The sequence below is a fragment of the Aspergillus pseudoviridinutans genome, assembly GCF_018340605.1.
Source record: "Aspergillus pseudoviridinutans IFM 55266 DNA, scaffold_9, whole genome shotgun sequence".
NCBI lineage: Eukaryota > Fungi > Ascomycota > Eurotiomycetes > Eurotiales > Aspergillaceae > Aspergillus > Aspergillus pseudoviridinutans.
In genome coordinates, this window is record NW_025091289.1 from 1,785,604 (window position 1) to 1,804,605 (window position 19,002).

A 19,002-nucleotide genomic window follows, 5' to 3' on the forward strand; every position below is an offset into this window, starting at 1 on the left:
ATTTTTTCCTTATCAGTGCTTACTTGCTAGGTACATACTACCTGTTGGTAACAAAGGCCAGGTAGACATATGGCTCCACCAATAGAGTCACAAAAGTGGTCTAAATTGCTGTAAAGCCCTATCTGGCAACTTACGGGGGCAAGCGGACTGGCACGAAACAATCAGCAATCTAGATTAATAGATTACTCAGGGCCTGCGCTGCGGACATTGCATTGCTTATGGCCTAGAATATAGCAGTCACTGCAGCACAGAGGTGCCCATCAAGGGCATTATTCTGTGCATAAGATCAGAATAGGATTCGACATAGCACGATTCGACTTACCGCGCAATTTTCTCTGCGCTTCACGGTTCTGGGCCTTCCATCGCTCGGAACGCTCACAGACGAAGCCTAACTCAACGCGCTCGTTGAAGTCCATTCAGCTTCCCAATACCCATCCAGATGGGTATCGCAATCATTGTCCATAAACTCAGCGGTGCACCGACGACATGCAGATCAGAACGCTAGCGGTTAGTGATCACCATCCTCTATTCACCCGAGACAGAAAGGATTCCCTTATCGCTTGCGGAAGTCAGCGGAAGGAGTCTCATGGCTCGGTAGGGTTGCAGTGCAGATACGAGATGACCCCTGGTGGAGTGGATTTGCAAGGGCTAACGCCATTTGCAGACCTCATTTCGCGGTTTCGTATTCCATATTATCAACTTATGCCCACTGGTCATCGGCTAGTCACCTTCCAGATGGCCGCGTGGGGCGAACTGTTCGATCTCCAAGTTACTCCTCGGGATCTGCCGGTAGAGAAGAAAATCCCGAGCAAATGTACCATCCAACGTCGTGATCCTGGAGCTTGTTCGATACAGGCTGCTCATTACAGTCTGTTAAATTTCGTCACGATCGTTAGCCTACGTCTGAGAACAGGTTGAACCAGGTTAATTTCCTGCACGGTCATCAACATACGAGATCGGTAGGAATGGCCCCCGGGTTCTGGCGAAGGTTGCGTGTCGCCAGGTCTGTTGAGCCACCGGCGTGAGGTGAACAGCGCTCCTGCGGAATATCAAGTTTGAAAAAGCTCTGGTGCTTCAGGAGGACCGGCCAGTCAAGGTCACCTTGACTTTGTCGCCGCACCCAGGGTCCAAGGAAGCCTGGTACGACTTCCGTGTACTCTCTCACCAGGATGACGCCCCCGTAAATGACCACTGCCATGGACTTATTCGGATCGAGTCGACTGAGAAAATGAAAAAGGGCTCTCATGCAGACCTTGGGCTGCTGCGCAACCCGACCAAGGCAGCCATTTGGTACAAGGCACTGGCAGATGCTGGCTGCGGATTTGGTCCTGCTTTCATTAAACACCTCGAGAGTGAGTCCGTTGCAGGTGAGCGCCGCAGTAGATCCTATCTGTCACTCACGGAGCCGGAGTCCAAGTGGAGCCCGCAATCTCTGCATCCTATGCATCCAGCATGCATGGATGGGTGCTTTCAGACCGTGACTCCATCGGCCGTTGCCGGCATTCGAAGCAGCATTCGCGGGATTCTCGTGCCCGCTATCATCGACGACTTGATCATAAATCCTGTCCACAACCGCCCTGAAACTGGTCTGTCCTGCACCACCTCCGAGTACGTGGGCAAAGGCCGTCTGGACGACAACAAGAACTATATGTCGGGGTGCACCGTCTACGACCCCGAAACCGGAGCGCTGCTACTTAAGCTTACCGGCCTGCGTTATAACTGACTCGACACCGATGATAAGTCCGCATCACAAACGTATACCTGTTTGAGCTGGAACCCGGATGTATCCTTGCTGCAACCTGAGCAGTACTCGGCCGTAGAAGTCAGGGACGGCTCTACGAGAATTGATCGCATTCTGGACTTGTTTGCACACAAGAAACCTACTCTGAGCGTCATGGAGGCAAACCTGACCATGGGCGACAAGTCTAGTCTCTGGCTGCAGGCCAGTCACCAAGCCAATCGCGCCGCGTATCGCGCGTACTCGTTCACTTCGTGCGACACAACCGCCCTGGTGGCAGCCGAAGAGGACTATCAGTCGGCAAAATCCGTTACCTTTGACCTTCTTGATTTGGCCAAGACAGACGTAGCTCCAAGGGACTCAAAATTCGACTTGGTCATCGCCAAGCGGGATGCTATGACTCCCGAACTTTTGGCCAATGTTGCGCGGAATTCACGTGCCTTGCTGGCCGATTCAGGCTCTTTTCTCGCCATCGAAACGTTCCTTCTCGGGACTGAAAGCACTGACGGTGTCATCAACGGGCACACGCCGTTTGAGCATATCCCATCAATCATTCGCGAGGCAGGTTTCACAGACGTCATCAAAATCCCTTGCAACTCTGTTCAATGGGCCTATCGCTGCTCGGTGGGCAGCGAGAACAAGGCTACTCCCCGGGGTAGAATTGATGTTGCGAGGTTGTCGGATGCCTGCGATCCTATTCTGACAAGAGCACGACTAGGCCTAGAGGTCCTGGGATGGACTGTCGTGGAACATGTGTTTCCCTTCTCTCATCTCCATCCAGGATCACCCATCGTCGTTCTCGACGAGCCCTCCCATCCCGTGCTGGCCTCTGTCTCACCAGAGCAATGGGATGCCATCAAAGAGGTCACTTGCAACAAACGATGCCCCCTGCTCTGGGTCACCGTGGGCTCTCAATTCAGAGTCCAACAGCCCGATAACGCCCTTGTTCATGGCTTTTTCCGCAGCATCCGGGCTGAAGGCCCCAGTCTTCGCCTGACTACACTGGATGTGGAAGAGGCTGAAAGTCCAACTACGACTGATGCCATTGACCGCATCCTGCGCCGTCTGCACTTGCCGGGGCCCAAATCCCAGGTCGATAACGAATACGTTGAGCGAGGCGGTGTCATTTATATCAGCCGAATCATTGTTGATGACGGCATCAACAAGGTCCGCACTGACAGGCTCAATGGGGCAGATCTGCAGGAGCGGTCGCTCCATGACTTGTCCACCACCGCCCGTCTACAAGCTGAGCGACTGGGCACTCTCGAGTCTTTCCACTATGGGGAAGTCTTGGCCACCGAGTTGCCAGTCAGGGATGGCTGTCTCGAAGTGGAGATATACGCGGCCGGACTTAATTTCAAGGATGTCGCAGTCACTATGGGCATCGTCCCGGAGAACGAACGTCTCCTGGGAGTCGAGGGAGCTGGTTTCGTTAGGCGAGTGGGAAAGGGAGTCCCTTACTCACCTGGAGATCGCGTCGTTGTCTTTGAAAAGGTTTGCTTTGCCAACCGCATTCAGGTCAGTAAGGAGAGAGCACATCTCCTGCCAGATTCCATGTCCTTTAAGCACGCTGCTACCCTCTTGGGAGTTTATCTCACTTCTCTATACGCTCTGTTCAACCTGGCCAATTTACGACGCGGCCAGAGTGTGCTAATCCAATCTGCTGCTGGGGGTATCGGTATATCCAGCATTCACCTAGCGACGTACATCAGTGCCGAAATCTACGTGACTGTGCGATCTGAAGAGAAACGTCAGTTCCTCCATGAGAACTTTGGAATCCCTTACGAACGCATGTTCTCTTCGCGGATGACGCAATTTGCTGCGGGCATTTTGGCAGCTACCAATGGCCGCGGTGTAGACGTTATTCTGAACTCTCTGACCGGCGAGCTGCTCGATGAATCCTGGCGCGTCTGTGCCGACGGAGGCACCATGGTCGAGATCGGTAAGAAGGACGTCTTGGACCGCAACAAGCTGTCCATGGAGCCATTTGATCGAAACTGCTCCTTCCGGGCGCTAGACTTTTCCCACAAGGCCATCACCGATGCGCTCATTGCTGAGTATGTCTGTTCCTTCTCCCCTTGTCATGTGTTGATTTGCCCAAAACTGATATGGTCTAGTCTCATGCAACAACTCTTCGTGCTTTATGAAGGTGGACATGTACATCCGATCCACCCGATCAAGGTTTTCCCCTTTGAGGACATCCCTGCGGCATTCGCATACATGCGCAGCGGGCGCCATATCGGTAAGATGGTGATCTCCAGCGGGGAGGCTAGCTCGGTGCAGGTTCCTGTACGTCCGGCACCTCGGACGTTTGATCTCCTCCCTGATGTTGCGTACTTGATTGTCGGGGGACTGCGTGGACTATGTGGAAGTCTTGCCATCTACATGGCCCAGCACGGAGCCAAGCATATTGTGGCCATGTCTCGCAGCGGCTGTGGCGATGAACAGTCGCAGCGCGTGGTGCAGAACTGCTGGTCGTTTGACTGCGAGGTTTACGCAGCCAAGGGAGATGTAGCGAGCTGGGACGATGTTCTTCGTACATTGCAGGTCACCCCGGTCTCCGTCGGAGGGATCATCCAGGGAGATATGGTGTTAAGAGTTCGTTGCCCCATCACACTTGGGATTCAACTCCAAGCTAGACACTAACGCCTCCTTAGGACAAACCATATGAGATGATGACGGTGGAGGAATACCACGCAACTATCAGTAGCAAGGTTCAGGGGGCGTGGAACATGCACCATGCGGCACAGCATCTGAACCTGTCGCTCGACTTTTTCACCATGTTATCCAGCATCTCCGGCGTTGTGGGCCAGAAGGGACAGGCGAATTATGCTGCTGCCAACGTGTTCATGGACGCCTTTGCCGTCTACCGTCAGTCTCTGGGTCTGCGGCCTAGCTAGGTTCCTACTAATTAATCATGGTTAGATTTGGTTGAATTTTAGGTTGGATAAACTACTACCCCTTAGTAAAAGTTAACTATTTTAAATTTTTAAATAATTATACTATCTATCATACTACTACTATATCTATAGAAATTAATATTTCTATATAAAATATATAGTAATTATCATTATACTAATCTAGATCTAAAATATTAATTTAATATCTATCCCCTGGACTGGTGCCAAGCCTGATCAAATAGTGGATCTTAGGCAGGCTCCTGATTTGATTAGTCAATAGCAAACCACTTACTTCTTTAGATAATATGTCCAGCAGAAAATTAGATTTTACTATTCTCTGGAATATACAGCTGTATCCACTCCTGGCATTCTAACTATGGATATCAACTCCTTACTTTGCTCCACCCCTTAGCTAGATACACTACTATCTAATCCAAAGAGGAAGCTAGGTAGTAGTGAGCTATCTAATATTATTAAATCTAAAGCCCTGCTAGTGAAGAAGTAAAGAGTAATATATAAAGAGAAGGCAGGGAAGATTCTTAGTAAGATTCCTGACATTAAAAGTATTAAATTTAATCTAATTAAGATAAGTAAGCCTTAAGCACTAATACTACTGCTTCCTAGTAGTATTAATACTTAAAAGCTACTTAATCTCTTCTCTCTATTCTTTACTAATATAATTTAGGATACTATAGCAAGAAATACTAATACCTATATAGATTATAAACACTTTAGCATCTCTCTTACTAAGACTCATCCTTAGACCCCTATACATATGAATAAGATATATATTTTTATTAGGATAATTATATATATAGGACTGTTCAGAGAGCCATCTATTAAGGGATATTAGTATTAGGATCCAGTAGATAGCCCACTTCATCTAATACATTAATATATAAGCCTTATTTAATTCCAGCAGATTAAATAATATCTTTATATATCTCTATATTATATTAGATACCCACATGTGCCTGACCCTATAGATAAGGAGCTAGACAAGGCTGAGGAAGCCAAATATAATATTAAATATCTTAGGAAGATATGGTGGTGAAAGCTTAAGCTATTAATTTCAGAATTCTAATCTGCCTCTGAGAGATACTACCAGCCCTTAATAAACATCTTAATTAATAAGCTAATAATTTAATGCCATGGATAATCATCTTATATATATAAAATACCTAATAAGCTAATTAACCAAGGCTATAAGCTATACACCTTAGCTGATCATGGTTATATCTAGACTTTTATGCCCTTAAGCCATGCTCTTAGCCTTCTAGAAGTGATTAAGCATAAAGATCTTATATAGATAGGCTCTATAGTATTACAACTCCTTAGATACCTCCCTCTGTGGCTAAATTACTATACTATCTACCTAGATAATTACTTTACTAGTATCTCACTATTTAATATCTTATATCAATATGGAATTGGTGCATGTGGCACTACTAGGCTAAAGAATGCTAGCCCTAATTAGCCAGAGCTACTTACACACCTTAAAGATAAGGCCTATAATCTACTATAGAATATAATTTGCGCAATACTATTAGAGGAGAAGAAGGTCTTATACTTTACCTAGTAAGATAATAATATTATGCTAGGCATGACAACAGTCTATTTAATCTATTAGATAGAAGATCTAAGAAAATAGGAGAGAAAGCATCTATCTAAGACTAGTATAAATACATATCTCATAAAGGAGGTTTTTAGGGATAGTTTTACTAAGGAACTAGAGATTCCTAGCTTTATTAATAATTATAATTACTATATAGGAGGTATTGATATTGCTAATTAGCTTTATATAAGCTATAAAACTCACTATCTAACCTTCTATACTTAGTAGCTACTTTTCTTATAGATTATTAACACAGCTGTAGTTAATACCTATTAAATTAGCTATATAGATGCACAGTATTTAAATTAACTAAAACCTATACAGCTTTAATTCTAATAGGAGCTTTTTAAGGCTTTATTATAATATTAAATAGAGCTAACATACTAGCCTAAGTAAAAGGCTGCATATATTAACCTTCTAGATAGTTAGATATAATTAGATAGCTCTCTTAAGTATATAAAGGAGCGAAGGCCTGAAAAGCTATAGATAAGGTATACTTAGTGCCTCTATACTAATTATATACAGTAGTAAGGTACTATCTATTAATAGATATTAGAAGTAAACCTTACTAACTGGAATTACAAGGCCTGCAAGGTGCCTCTCTACCAGCCTAATATAAAATATACTTACTAGATAGATTTCCATAGTTATATTAATAGTAAAAGGTGAAATTATACTTCCATTACTTATTATATATAATTTTATATAGTAAAGATAATAGACTCTGAATTCTAGGTTTAGACTAGCAATGCAGTGAGGAATCCATCTAATTACTCTATCTTTATGCTGAGAAAGGTCTAAGTAACCAATCAGATCAGGAGCCTGCCTAAGATCCACTATTTGATCAGGCTTGGCACCAGTCCAGGGGATAGTGATTATTAAGGGTTAATATATATATATATATAAATAATCACGACTTCCATACCAACCCTTGTAGAAATAATTATTCTCTTATATCTCACCAACCACTAGATATTTTGAATTAATATTTCATATTTAAATAGACTACATACTAGGCTATCTAGTGATATCAATATTTCTAGAGAAATCCTAGAATTTAGTGACTACTAAGCAAAATAGTGAGGTTTGGTGAACCTAATCTAATAAATCCTTAAAAACTATAACTAATAGTTTTAACTGAACTTAAATCAGTTTCACCCTACCTAAGCTAAAACTGAAGTGATTCCCTAGGCTAGGAACCGAAACCTCACMGCTGTGAGTTCGGTGAGGGTCGGATTCGATTCAGCAGTTCAGTTATGCAACTCTAGTGGTGGATTACGTTACATGTCCGGTATGGACGGGGTACTACAACATACGAGTATTGACATTTGTGTTTGGAGGAACTTTTCAAAGCTTCACTGACAAATGAATCCTGATTCCTTCCGTGATGCTGCCTACAATATGAACGTAGCTCACATATTTCTCTGCTACTTTCCCGATTGTGGTGCATCCATCAAAGCATCTCATATCGACTGTGAAGTAGCTACATGTCCTAATTGCGGGCATGCTATTTGTACAAACTACAAAGCGCGAGCACACACGGGCGACTGTCCAAATCACACTGCCATGCAAATGGATGGTAATGCTGCTATTTGTGCTGGCGAATGGTGGTATAGTGGTACTGGATCATGTTGCAATCATATGACGTTCGTGACCCTTGCACCACCCCAACACCTCTCCTCCACCGCCTAAATTACCTATCTCTACGGAGGTGTGGTGCCCAATTTTGTTACAATTGCGGGTGTGAGCAATGGAACCAACGCCGTCTTTGTGAGCGTGCATATCAAATAATCGATCGAGAAGCTGATTAGTTGGCTGCTACCGCCCCTCCATCAGATCTTTTGAGTACCACTACGGCATTCTCCGTTGTGCCACTGGTCGTACGCGGCATTGAACCCCAAAGGAATAGTCTTTTACAGACCCGCTGAGACATGATAGGTATTATGTAAGCTTATTCCACTGTAACTCCAGTACTCTACCAGGCCTCGATCTCTGACAAATAATCCAGTGGCGGTTGCGGTCGCATGGACGGGCTAGAAACGCCCAGACGGAGATTGATAACATGCTGGGCTACTAATTTCGTGGCTCCATTGGTGTGTAGTGATTTAATTTGAAGAAAACGCAATCCCGCTGCAGTCGGAATGTAGTTACCACATTCCTACTCAAGCAAGGCATGATGTATAATGTAACACTAGACGGAAATGGAATGCTGTTTAATAAAAATTGATATGTCATAAATATTTTCCGCCTGCGGCAATCCGGTCGTCATCTATCCCTTCACTAGGTCATCTAGTAAAGTATATTCATCATAGAATTTCATGCTGTGATTGGTATTTACAGTTACTTCACGCCACATCGAAAGCGAGCCAATTGAATTGTTACCAACCATATTGTACATTTGCTGGCAATGCAACATCACTCTGCTCAGCGAGAGCAGCCAGAGGAGTTCTATGTGCAGACAAGTACCGTACGCTGTATGTCTCCCCAGTCGGTGTATAACACCCTTTGAACTAATTTGGCGGCATATAAACTTTACAGCAAAAGTTGCTCTCACCTGAACATTCTGAGGGCGCAGTCTTCTGTATATGCAACACAAACACAGCCATCCCAAGCTGTATGTTTTCTCATGTCCACTCCACTGCAATATCCAGTATGCTGGTTAACTGTTTTTTATCCTAAGTTCGTGATACCGAAACCCAACTGAGCTGATCGAACGCTATGCCTTTCGAAACGCAGGAGCCCTGGAAAAGACAGTTCTACAGTAGCACCGAGTGCCCCAAGCATGTAGTCATTCCTTTGAAAGACTACAACGCGTATCGCCTGAATCCAGCGCACAGATGGGTGTACAACAAGTTAGAGATCGCAGAGAAGCAGGGAATGGTGTGTGCACCACATGGAGTGGCACCTGGCAAATTTCCTATCTTCAGCAAGCCGATTTACAACATCAGAAACCTTGGATCAGGAGCCAGAGTCCTTGAAGACATGGAAGACTATCATGAGCACTGCTCGTCAGGGCATATGTGGTCAGAGCTTCTTCAAGGTGACCACATCAGCACTGATTTGGCGGTTCTCAACGGCAAAGTGGTCTGGCTGTCTCACACGCTGGGCATTCCGTCTGGCGGGGGCACGTTCGATAGATGGGAAGTCAATGTCACTGTATCGCAGCAGGACGAGAGCGCACTCGTGGATTTTGTAGAGCTACACTTGTCAGACTACACAGGTATGCTCAACGCCGAGATGATTGGTGGACGGATTATCGAGATGCACCTGCGCTTCTCCAACCAATGGCCCGACCTATATCCGCGCGGGTTTCTGGATGCCGTGGTTGGGTTATATCAAGGGAAATGGTGTCCGACTGACGAAATGGTGAGGAATGACACTCAAGGATTCAGCGTTGTCTTGTTTGGCACCCCCAAAGCAGAGTCGTTTGCAAAGCCCGAGAAGTCGCTCGTCGAGGCCATTCGCTCTAGTCGCTCCCTGTACAGCGTGCAAATGCCCTTCACTGAGGGCGTACCAGCTCGACACCACTCTCACCCTCCGGGGGGTTATCAGCTTGCAACTTTCAATGGCCCCGACCTACATCAGTGCCTGAGGGCGCGAGAAGATTTCAAAAAGTTATTTAGTGCCGTGAACAGTTGGTCCAGTACTACAGCAAATCGCATCTAAATCTAGCTCATGGCTTGCCACTAGGATCTATCGGCACAGAGGGGAAAAGGACTTTTAAAATTGCTCGGGGAACTCAGCAGGCCGGAGCATCTCGAGAGTATGTACATCTACTATTCTAGCAATGCCACCCAATAGCGAGCTTTATATACGCCGAGCAGAATACAGCCAGGGCTTCGCAGGACACCCTTACGTCGACGGAGATTTCCTGCTTTGCGCCCCGCTGCCTCATTTGGCTTTTGTTTATTCTTTGTACCCAATGTAACAAATATTCTTATCGTGAGATTAGCGGAACACGGCAATTTAAATTACTCCAGTCTGCTCAATTCGTAAAGCGATCCAAACATCCACTTTCTCGTTCCGCAATGCAGCATGTGAATGCACTTTCCCCAAAATTCAAACAGATTTTCCGCCATCGAGGCTTTACTTGACCGACCGGCCCTCCTCACCGTTCATCTGTGTATCTGTAACTTCACCCGACTAGCTAGTTACATTATGGATTATGTGCCCGATCCATACGTAATCAATGGGATCGTCACCTGGACCGATCCCAACTGCCAGGGCATCGCAGCTTCAACTATATTTAACAGCACCACTATGGCTAAAGATGTATCCAATGTCTGTTTATCCTGCAGTTCAAGCTTTAACGACCTCTTTAAGATCAAGAATCCGTGCGCCCGGTGTATGAACATCAGTATTCAGAAGTCAGGGCTAGATTTGCTTCGTTGACCACCGTTATTGCACAGTCAATTTGACTTCCCTTATCAGGTTTATGCATCTGCACTACATTCATCAAAGAATATATCACGTGAGAGGCCATACTCCAGCGGTTGAGCATATTTAGACACAGTGAGCGAGCGGGGGTCAGCAAGATGTGACAGGTATACCAGGCATGCATGGGTGAATCTACATAAGAATTTAACCTCTCCTCTCTTCCACAGAACCGTGGCCGCTTCCTTTGCTCCTAACCATAACACCTGGTACCGACTCACAAACGCCTATCTTGGTAACTCCACAGCCCTTGATGTGGAAAACGATCGTCCAGGCAACAGAGAATGGCTCTTAAAAATAGCACCTTCGGGAAATTACAACAACCAGTACTGGAGATTCATTCTCCAGCCGTCTGGGACCTTCAAGCTGTACAGTGTTTCTCAGCGAAAACAGGGTTCTGGACGTGTATAGAAATGATAAAACCAAACCTCACCTAGCAGCAGAAGGTAATCACTCAGGACAGGAGTGGACAGTCGGGAGCTGGGGTGATGGCACATGGAAGTTGAGCAACGCGTATTCAGGCCCCGAGCTGCATCTTGACACATATGCGGATACACACGAGCTCTTCGTGGGCAATAGGGATCATACAGGGAAGCATTGGCAAATCACACCTACGGAGAACGTCTGAAATTGGAGTAATTGAGAGCGTTCGCGTAGCAGCTGCGTATACAGTTCAGGTCTTCTAGTTCCTGTCGACCTTGGCTAAGGCTGCTCTAAACTCAGCCTTGACCTTCTATAGCTTATCTCTGTACAGTTCATCGCATTTCCCGATCTCTCTCCTGAGATTTGCGAGCTTTGCAAGCAGCTTGTGTGTCTTGCAGTCCTCACTAGCTGTCATAGTATGTTCTGGAGGTGGTGCTTCATATCCTGTTGGCGTGTCACTTTGGCTTTCAGTCTGCCTTGGGTCTTTCTTCCCCGCGGGGAACGCGCGTTATTTCTCCCAGCTTCATTTCCCTGTTCCGGAGTGTATTTTCGGTGGTCTGGTCACCCGTTTTGGTCTTATCCGTGGTGGTGAGTTTTCGTGTTCGTCGCGGTCAAGGCGGCTCAGGGACACGTGTTTCGGGCCGTCCCGCAATGGGGCCGCCCGGAGGCGCCCAGTGGACACTGATGGGTTGTCCGAGTCGTTATATCGCCTTCGTCGACCAAATCTTAGTTCGCTCACAGAGTACCTCCGGTGTACAGCTGGTTCGAGGGATCGACCGGAGAGGATCTCATCGGACTCGGGTTAGCAAATATATTATCTCAGAGGTTCTGCCTGCTGTCAGACGGCCGTACGATGACCCGAGGGCTATTTGCTAGGCTGCGCCAGATAGCCTGACCACCCCTCCTTTCTCCCCCGAGTAGCTAGATAGATACGAATTCCAGAAGCTTCGTCTTTCAGTTTCTTTATGATATTATTACCTTGCTTGGTCTGACGCGGCCAACCCTCCGAGTCCCTGTCCCCAAGCGGATTCGCCGCATTATGCGCGCATTAGTCTTCTGGAGCGCTTCCCATTGGTCCGTTCCGAGCATCCGAGACCTGGTCAGCCATTCAAATTTAGTCTCTTCCTTCTCCACCAATCTTAGCTTCAGCTCGTCCAGGCCCCATGGTGGAACAAGTTACATCCGGCAATATGGATAGAACACTTAGCACATACAAAAGGCGAAGGGCAACTCAATGCTGAGGTCGCACTAGAGCCATGACGGGGCAGGAGGCAATCAGCGTACACTGGAGAATCAAGACAACCATTCTCGACAGCAGTTCGTGGATTGAGATAGAAATTATCGGTTGGCTGGCCAGAAGAGGTCATGAGCAATCTAGCTATTTTCGAAAGGCCATTGGAGGTGCAAGAAAAGAGGGCTGGGGGTGATCTTCAGCAGCCAATGGCTGCGCAGCGATCGTTTCGATACGCCGTACTTTTTGCTTTTTCTCTTGCTGACTTTCGTGGGCGTGACACTGTAGGAATTTGGGCAACATTCAAAGATGATACCCCATCGAAATCGATAGATCAACCATAAATCTTCTACGCCTGGTTCACGCCAATGTGGCAGGTGCGGCTACCTCAAGCGCTCAAAGGCCGAGGGCCCCGGGTGGGGCTCTCGGTTCTGGTTCGCCATAATTGGCTCGCCAACCCAAATTAATCTTTGGCGGAACAGACAGGATCCGAAGCAACAAAGGGCGTGAAACAAATGTCGATTGGACAGGGAGGCTCGCGGATCAAGGTCTCATATTACCCTAGATATCCCAAGACCTGGTCGAACTTTTCCTAGATCTTGCTGAACTGTAACCCGGGAATGTGATGCCGTCCCCTGTGGCTTAGCTCCCTCGCTTAGTCATCATTAGATAGTTGTCTGGTCCCGTCCCGGGTACCATCCAATAGATGAGCATCCATCGCTTCACAGATAGTCAGATACTGTAGTGGCTGTTAGGCTGCCACCACTGCAGGCAGAAGGAGGGCAGCTCAATCCTAAGTCTCAACTGCCTAGTCGATATGCAGGATACAACTATCTACTCCTTCCGTGTGTCTACGTACCGTGACCATTACTTTTCGACGAATTTGGAGTCTCGTCATGGCCTGCGATGGCCGATCTGCCTAATGTTCTGTTCAGCGGCACCGTGGCGCGCGGCTTTGAAACCTCTGTGATGCCTCTGCGAAGTCCGGTAAAGAACCTAAGATGCTACTGCCTTGCATATCATCCTTCTTACCCTTCCTTATTTTGAGATCCTCCTTCTAGCATACCTAAAATATCATTAAATGCAGTCCCGATCTGCCTCCGTAGTTTGTGCTGTAGGGCCTGTTATATTGGGCAGTCCACTACAGTCCACTAGGGCGTGGACCACCGTTTCTGGCGGGATTCACACTTGTCATCGTCCCTGATATGGTGTAGTTTTTGGCCGCGTTGGTAATACTTGCTTACATGCGGCCAAATTATGTCGCTGCGACTCAACTGGGACACCATCGCACCCTTGACCTGCGTGCCTTTTAGAAAACAGTGCTGATTGGCATATAGTATATCACATCCCACCGTGCCGCCGGCAACCAGTGCTGCTGATTGATCAGGGCCTCAACCCAGGCGCGGACTAAAATGCCGGCGACTACGAGGAGCCTTTTGGGCGCAAAGATCCGCCAAGGGATTCTCCCAACAACTTCCGGTTTCGGGGTCCCGAGGAGACAAACATAGTTTCAGATGTAGGGGGCCTTGAATCATCTAAGCATATAGATCCAATCGTCTTTGATAAAGTCTCCCCTCAGAAGAGGCTACGACATGAAATAGCCACCGCTGCAAACTCAAGACATTTTGTGTTTTAGATTCGCGTGTCTCGTTCCTTAAGCGAGTCCACCAACCTCTGTCAACCTCCTGCAATGTATATTATCCCCTTCTTACCTACACCGTAAGCTGGACATTCTTTGAAACGCTAGGAACTCCATTTTGATCCAGAGCAAACAGCATATAGTAGCCGGGAAGCGCAATACCAGGATCATTCGGGATAATTGCAATGTACGTATTGGTACCAGCGGGTTGGAGCTCTAGCTCTATTCGACGCTGATCAGTGTTCACGGTGTGTGTAGTGGAGCCGTAACGAATCAAGGAGGCACCAGAGATGGGCGCATCGACCACGAGTGTAATTTGGGCGCCATATTTAGCGTTAGGTGTGGCACTCTGAATTACCGGGCGCGAAGCCATCCCTCCGTTGTTGTCGAATAAATACGGAGGTTTGAAGATCTGTGCATTATAATGGTTGGCCGAGCAGTTGGCGCAGAGCCCGCCACCACCGTTGATCACTGTAGCGTCTGGAAGCAGGAGAGACCAGCTATGGTACACTCGGATGATATTGTTAGGAAAGTGGTCGATAAACTTGTTATCTGCCGGAATATAACGCTCTGGTGTCAATTGTGGGGTGCTTTCATTGAATGGGAGCCCATGTGCCTGACCACCGGTAATAAAGATGCTTCCATCAGGCAAGACAACTGAAGTATGGAAAGTGCGGCTATAGTGCATATCTTCACCAGCTTTGACGACCTCTGGCATGGTATTAGGGTCACTGATAGTAATGAGAGATGCATTGTTTGTAGCCGTGGAATCCTCGTAATTAGGAGACCCTCCAAATGTGAGGATCTTTCCCTTAGCTGCATCAAACATAACCGCATTGCCACACATCTGGTCATAGTCTGTGCCCCGAATTCCTGCGTCTGTCACACTTCCCTGACCGTCGGCAGAGTACCAGTGCATCGCACGACTTGGACCTGCTTGAAAGATCGAGAGATTCTTCCAGCCAAATATCCAGCCATGGTTGTCCTGGTGGTAAGCACCGAGGTTATCATCGGTCAGCATAAAGCTTGAGTTGGCGTTGGGAAGTTCGGTCCAGGTGTTTTCAACTATATTGTAGACTTCGCTGTTCTTGTTCCTGAGCTGCGGACCATTCCAGGAACCTCCGATAACAAACATATTTCCATCCGAAAGTATGGCTGACGCCTGATACCCACGCTCGATATTCATCATTGCCGCTGCATGCCAGGTGTCGGCAAAGGAATCGTAAATACTGGTCATAGAGTCATCATTTCCACCCGTGACAATAATCCGCCCGTTCATATCCATTGAAATACCAGAACAAAACATATCATGCTCAGTATCGGAAACCTCACGCTGCGTGACCTCACCAGTATTCGGATCCCACATAGCGGTCTGAGTCAAGCCGCCGGATGTCCCTCCGTACTGATTCTTCCGATATGAGGACCAGACGATGACTTTCCCCGAACTAGGCTCGACTGCAGCGGACGCGGGCACAATAGGGAAGTCGATGGTTGGCCCCCAAGCTCCAACTTCATTTAGGGCCTTACCCTCTGGTGCGATAGGAATGTTTTGGGCGGACCAAATCTGCAGATCGGCAATACTGGTTGCGTTGCCTCCGGCTGATGATGAAAGTGCAACGACTCGGACGTACTGCACTTCCTGAGGCTCGAAGATAGCCATCTTCACAGTGGAATCAGGCCACCATGTCCCATGAGCGACAGGCTGTCCCCAGTTGGACCCGTCGGGGCTCAGGTAAACATCATGTGCTACAATCCAACCATCTTCGGTCGTTCGTGGCCAGACTGCAAGGCCGCTCACATTCTGCGCTATGCCGAGGTTGATCGTGATACTGTGCGGCAATGGGGAGTTGTAGTCGCTGTGCCAGTAGGTGCTGTTGTCGCCATCAATTGCCTTAGAACATTCATTGCCAGTATGCGCATTATCGCAAGTGGCGACCCAGTTCGTGCGGTCGAGCTGTTTGCTGTTGTAAGGTGGGGATTGGAAGAGTCCCGTGCCCTCACCCCCTGAATCTACAGCAGCATTACCACCTTCCATACCTGGCATCCTTTCCTTACTAACTGCCCGAATGATTGATGAATCGACATTGTAATGGTATGCCTCTGCAACTCCGAGGAGTAAAAGGGGCCTGATTTTCTTGAGGTTCATCCCGATGGTCTCTTGCAGGCGAAGTGTGTAACGTCCGTAGAAGAAGTAATTAATGAATATATTTACCGAATTCACAAATGAAGTTCAAGTATATATACTGCAATCACTCCAAGATGTCACCTCCTGATGTCACTTCCTAATGTCACCTGGTAATGTCGCGGAAAGCTTGAAAGAACAGTTAGAATTCCTGGGATTGAAGGACGAGGGACCTTCCACTGTGCGTAATAAACCCCACAATATCGCTTGCTACAACACAGTCCGACAAATTCAATGAGACTGCGGAAGAAGTAGTAGCGTGGGACGTCCAATTGATCAGCAGAATGGCTCCCTCTAAGTTTTAACCATGGTTTATCCTTCAGATACCTGACATGGGCTACCATTCAGTATGGTCGAGGGGTTGTTGCAACCCTTTCCTATAATGGAGAGGACAAGCAGTGGGTTCATTCACGGTGGACTCTCCATCTCTACCTTCGTGCCCTTGAGAAGTGAGATTTGTATAATTCCTAATAGTACAACGTAGCGACGGCAGTCTATTGCGCATCACTTGGCCACTACGAGTACCGAAGGTTCTCCATTGAAAACGTTTAGCAACATTGGACATTGGTCATCACTGCAACGGATCCGAGAACCATACTTGACAAAATACCCAGGGCCCTTGCTCATTACATGCTCTCAGTTTCCCCCCGAGTACATGCATATCACTTTAGGAAGGCGCACCCTTCAGGCAGACCCCATCCAAATTCTTAAGCAGAGCCAACACACCGTGGTAATAAAAATCCGAAACTCAATATCGTCGCACTGCCGTGCTCAGTAGTTGTTGAACTGTGATCGATGAATCGGTATGTCTCGTGGCAGATCGTCAGTCCCTGGAATAATTTCACGACGACAGGTAACCCGGTCGTCTACTTACAGCAGAGGTGAGCGGGATAACGATAAAGCCAGCTCCGTGTAGCAGTATGCCTCAGTATACTACAGTCCCGAGGTAATGGCCTCATACAACGCTGGCGACATTACTTGGTCTCGAATATTAATCGCCTCCTTATCATTGATATACTTGTATGGTCCCTGTCTGACCGTTTCAGCGTCAGGTGTCACGAACCAATAAAATTGAATATGACGCCTTCCTTGTAGGTTGGGTTGTTTTGCGGGATGTAACCCTGCGGTATGATTGGAATTGACCCATCCTACGAAATGGTTGTGTTCAAAGACTAGCTTTAATATGTGGGTTTCTTTGGGAGCGTATATCCGTGCATACGCTCCCTCACCGCCTCAGTGTGGGTGCGTATGGCACCGATACTGCTTATATCTGAAGCCACCTTTCTGTCCGGTGCCTGTCTCGATCCCTGGTGTGGAAGTAGTATCAAACGATCTCAACTATTAAGTATCTTACGCAGAATCAGTATATCATGTGGAATCTTTGACTACTACACAGATATTTGCTTCGTCACTACTTGAGAAAGGCCACCAACGCAACACGCGAGCCCCGTCAGCTGGTGTTCGTCAAGATATCAGTAGCCTTGGCTCAGTCCAGCCCAAGAGTCCTCTATGTTCCTGCTGTCCAACAGCCTACCTGAACCCGTAAGCTCCCGTCAACGCAGACTTCGCGGTTTCAGCTTTACGTACAGATACACTTTGATTTTTATCAGACAGGTCCATCACGGGCCATGGTGGTATTATCGAGGCATTCTATCCACCTTACTGCCTTCATCGAGCGCCAGCTTTCACTGTCAGTGATAACTTTATTCTTTGCTTTAGTATTGGATTACATAAAGGCGAGATTTACAATAGTAACAGCAACGAGAGCAGACATGTGAAGACAAAAAGAGACCTGGAAAGCACGTATGTCGCGGAGGAGAGTACACGGTCATTCAGCTTGCTGGCTAATTGCCCGTGATGGATCTGAAAAGTGCTTGCATCGTCGTAACGCATGGTCCAGTAATCATCCCTGGAGTCTACAAGTGATAGGGCCGACTCCGCAGCCATTAATCAGACGGCCGTGGAGGTGTGAGGACTATGATACCGCACACTGTTGCGCACATAAGATTCCGAACGAACGATAAGCTTGCTCGAGAGCCCAAACTTGGACCCGGAGCTTAATTCCATTGGCGCGTGCGGGGGATAATGAGCTCTATAAAGGCACACGGATACCATTCTTGACCAGAATGGTAACTGAAATATTACACGCTGAAAAATAACAGCTCTGAATCAGCCTCGTATTATCGCAATGGAAGCCCGATAACCTACTGATATGGTGATTAAGGTGAAAGAATCGCCCCACCCACACCGACTGCTCATCATAGGTGAAATCACCATGCATGAAGCCCTCATCCAGTAGTGGAACACGCGCCCTCGCAAGGACCACAGATCCTCTCTCGGCATATGCAATTGTTTTGGCAATTGGGACTGTCACTCTTATTCTAGTGTAAAGTAGCCTTGCGAGCATTAGCTAGAGAATGCTTTGTCCAGGTAGCCATGGTGCGTAAGTAATTGAGTGAACGGATCATATCAAGGCTGGGTGGTTGTATCGTATGGTCTCTATCGTAGGTCGTAGAACCTGCTCGGTGATTCTACGTCCAGCAATACCGGGGGACAGCCAGATAAGACGCTGGGACCTATGATGTACCGTACGAGGTTCGAGTGAAATTCAGGGGGCTGAAGTGCAGTAAGCCATGGTAGACTCTGAGGCTGTGAGTCATGGTTGTCCCAGTTGGAAAACTACGAATAGGTGCATTGGCTGTGGAAGATTGTTAGACAGTAACATTCCTCTTCCGTCGTGTCACCTTTTCTCGTAGGGGAGATTATCCACAGTGCGGAACACTGAGTTGACGGGTATTTCTCACCAACTTTGGGAGCCCGACCTAGGTTGCATTAACTCT

At 47.4% G+C, this 19,002-nt stretch overlaps 4 protein-coding genes across 4 annotated transcripts; 3 read left to right on the forward strand and 1 right to left on the reverse strand.

The window, feature by feature from the left end:
• Positions 1 to 735: 735 nt before the first annotated feature.
• On the forward strand, positions 736 to 1,723 carry Asppvi_011453 (uncharacterized protein; the record flags this gene model as incomplete). Its single annotated transcript, XM_043307282.1, has 2 exons — positions 736 to 868; positions 1,035 to 1,723. The coding sequence occupies 2 exons, from the start codon at positions 736 to 738 to the stop codon at positions 1,721 to 1,723; spliced, it is 822 nt and encodes a 273-aa protein (XP_043163217.1).
• A 171-nt stretch (positions 1,724 to 1,894) lies between these two features.
• Asppvi_011454 (putative PKS/NRPS-like protein biosynthetic cluster) lies at positions 1,895 to 4,638 on the forward strand (the record flags this gene model as incomplete). The annotated part of the gene is made up of 3 exons (XM_043307283.1): positions 1,895 to 3,795; positions 3,856 to 4,336; positions 4,396 to 4,638. The coding sequence occupies 3 exons, from the start codon at positions 1,895 to 1,897 to the stop codon at positions 4,636 to 4,638; spliced, it is 2,625 nt and encodes an 874-aa protein (XP_043163218.1).
• A 4,333-nt stretch (positions 4,639 to 8,971) lies between these two features.
• Asppvi_011455 (uncharacterized protein) lies at positions 8,972 to 9,919 on the forward strand (the record flags this gene model as incomplete). Its single annotated transcript, XM_043307284.1, has 1 exon — positions 8,972 to 9,919. One exon carries the CDS (start codon positions 8,972 to 8,974, stop codon positions 9,917 to 9,919), a length of 948 nt encoding a protein of 315 aa, XP_043163219.1.
• A 4,134-nt stretch (positions 9,920 to 14,053) lies between these two features.
• Asppvi_011456 (putative galactose oxidase) lies at positions 14,054 to 16,126 on the reverse strand (the record flags this gene model as incomplete). The annotated part of the gene is made up of 1 exon (XM_043307285.1): positions 14,054 to 16,126. The coding sequence occupies one exon, from the start codon at positions 16,124 to 16,126 to the stop codon at positions 14,054 to 14,056; it is 2,073 nt and encodes a 690-aa protein (XP_043163220.1).
• Positions 16,127 to 19,002: the final 2,876 nt, after the last annotated feature.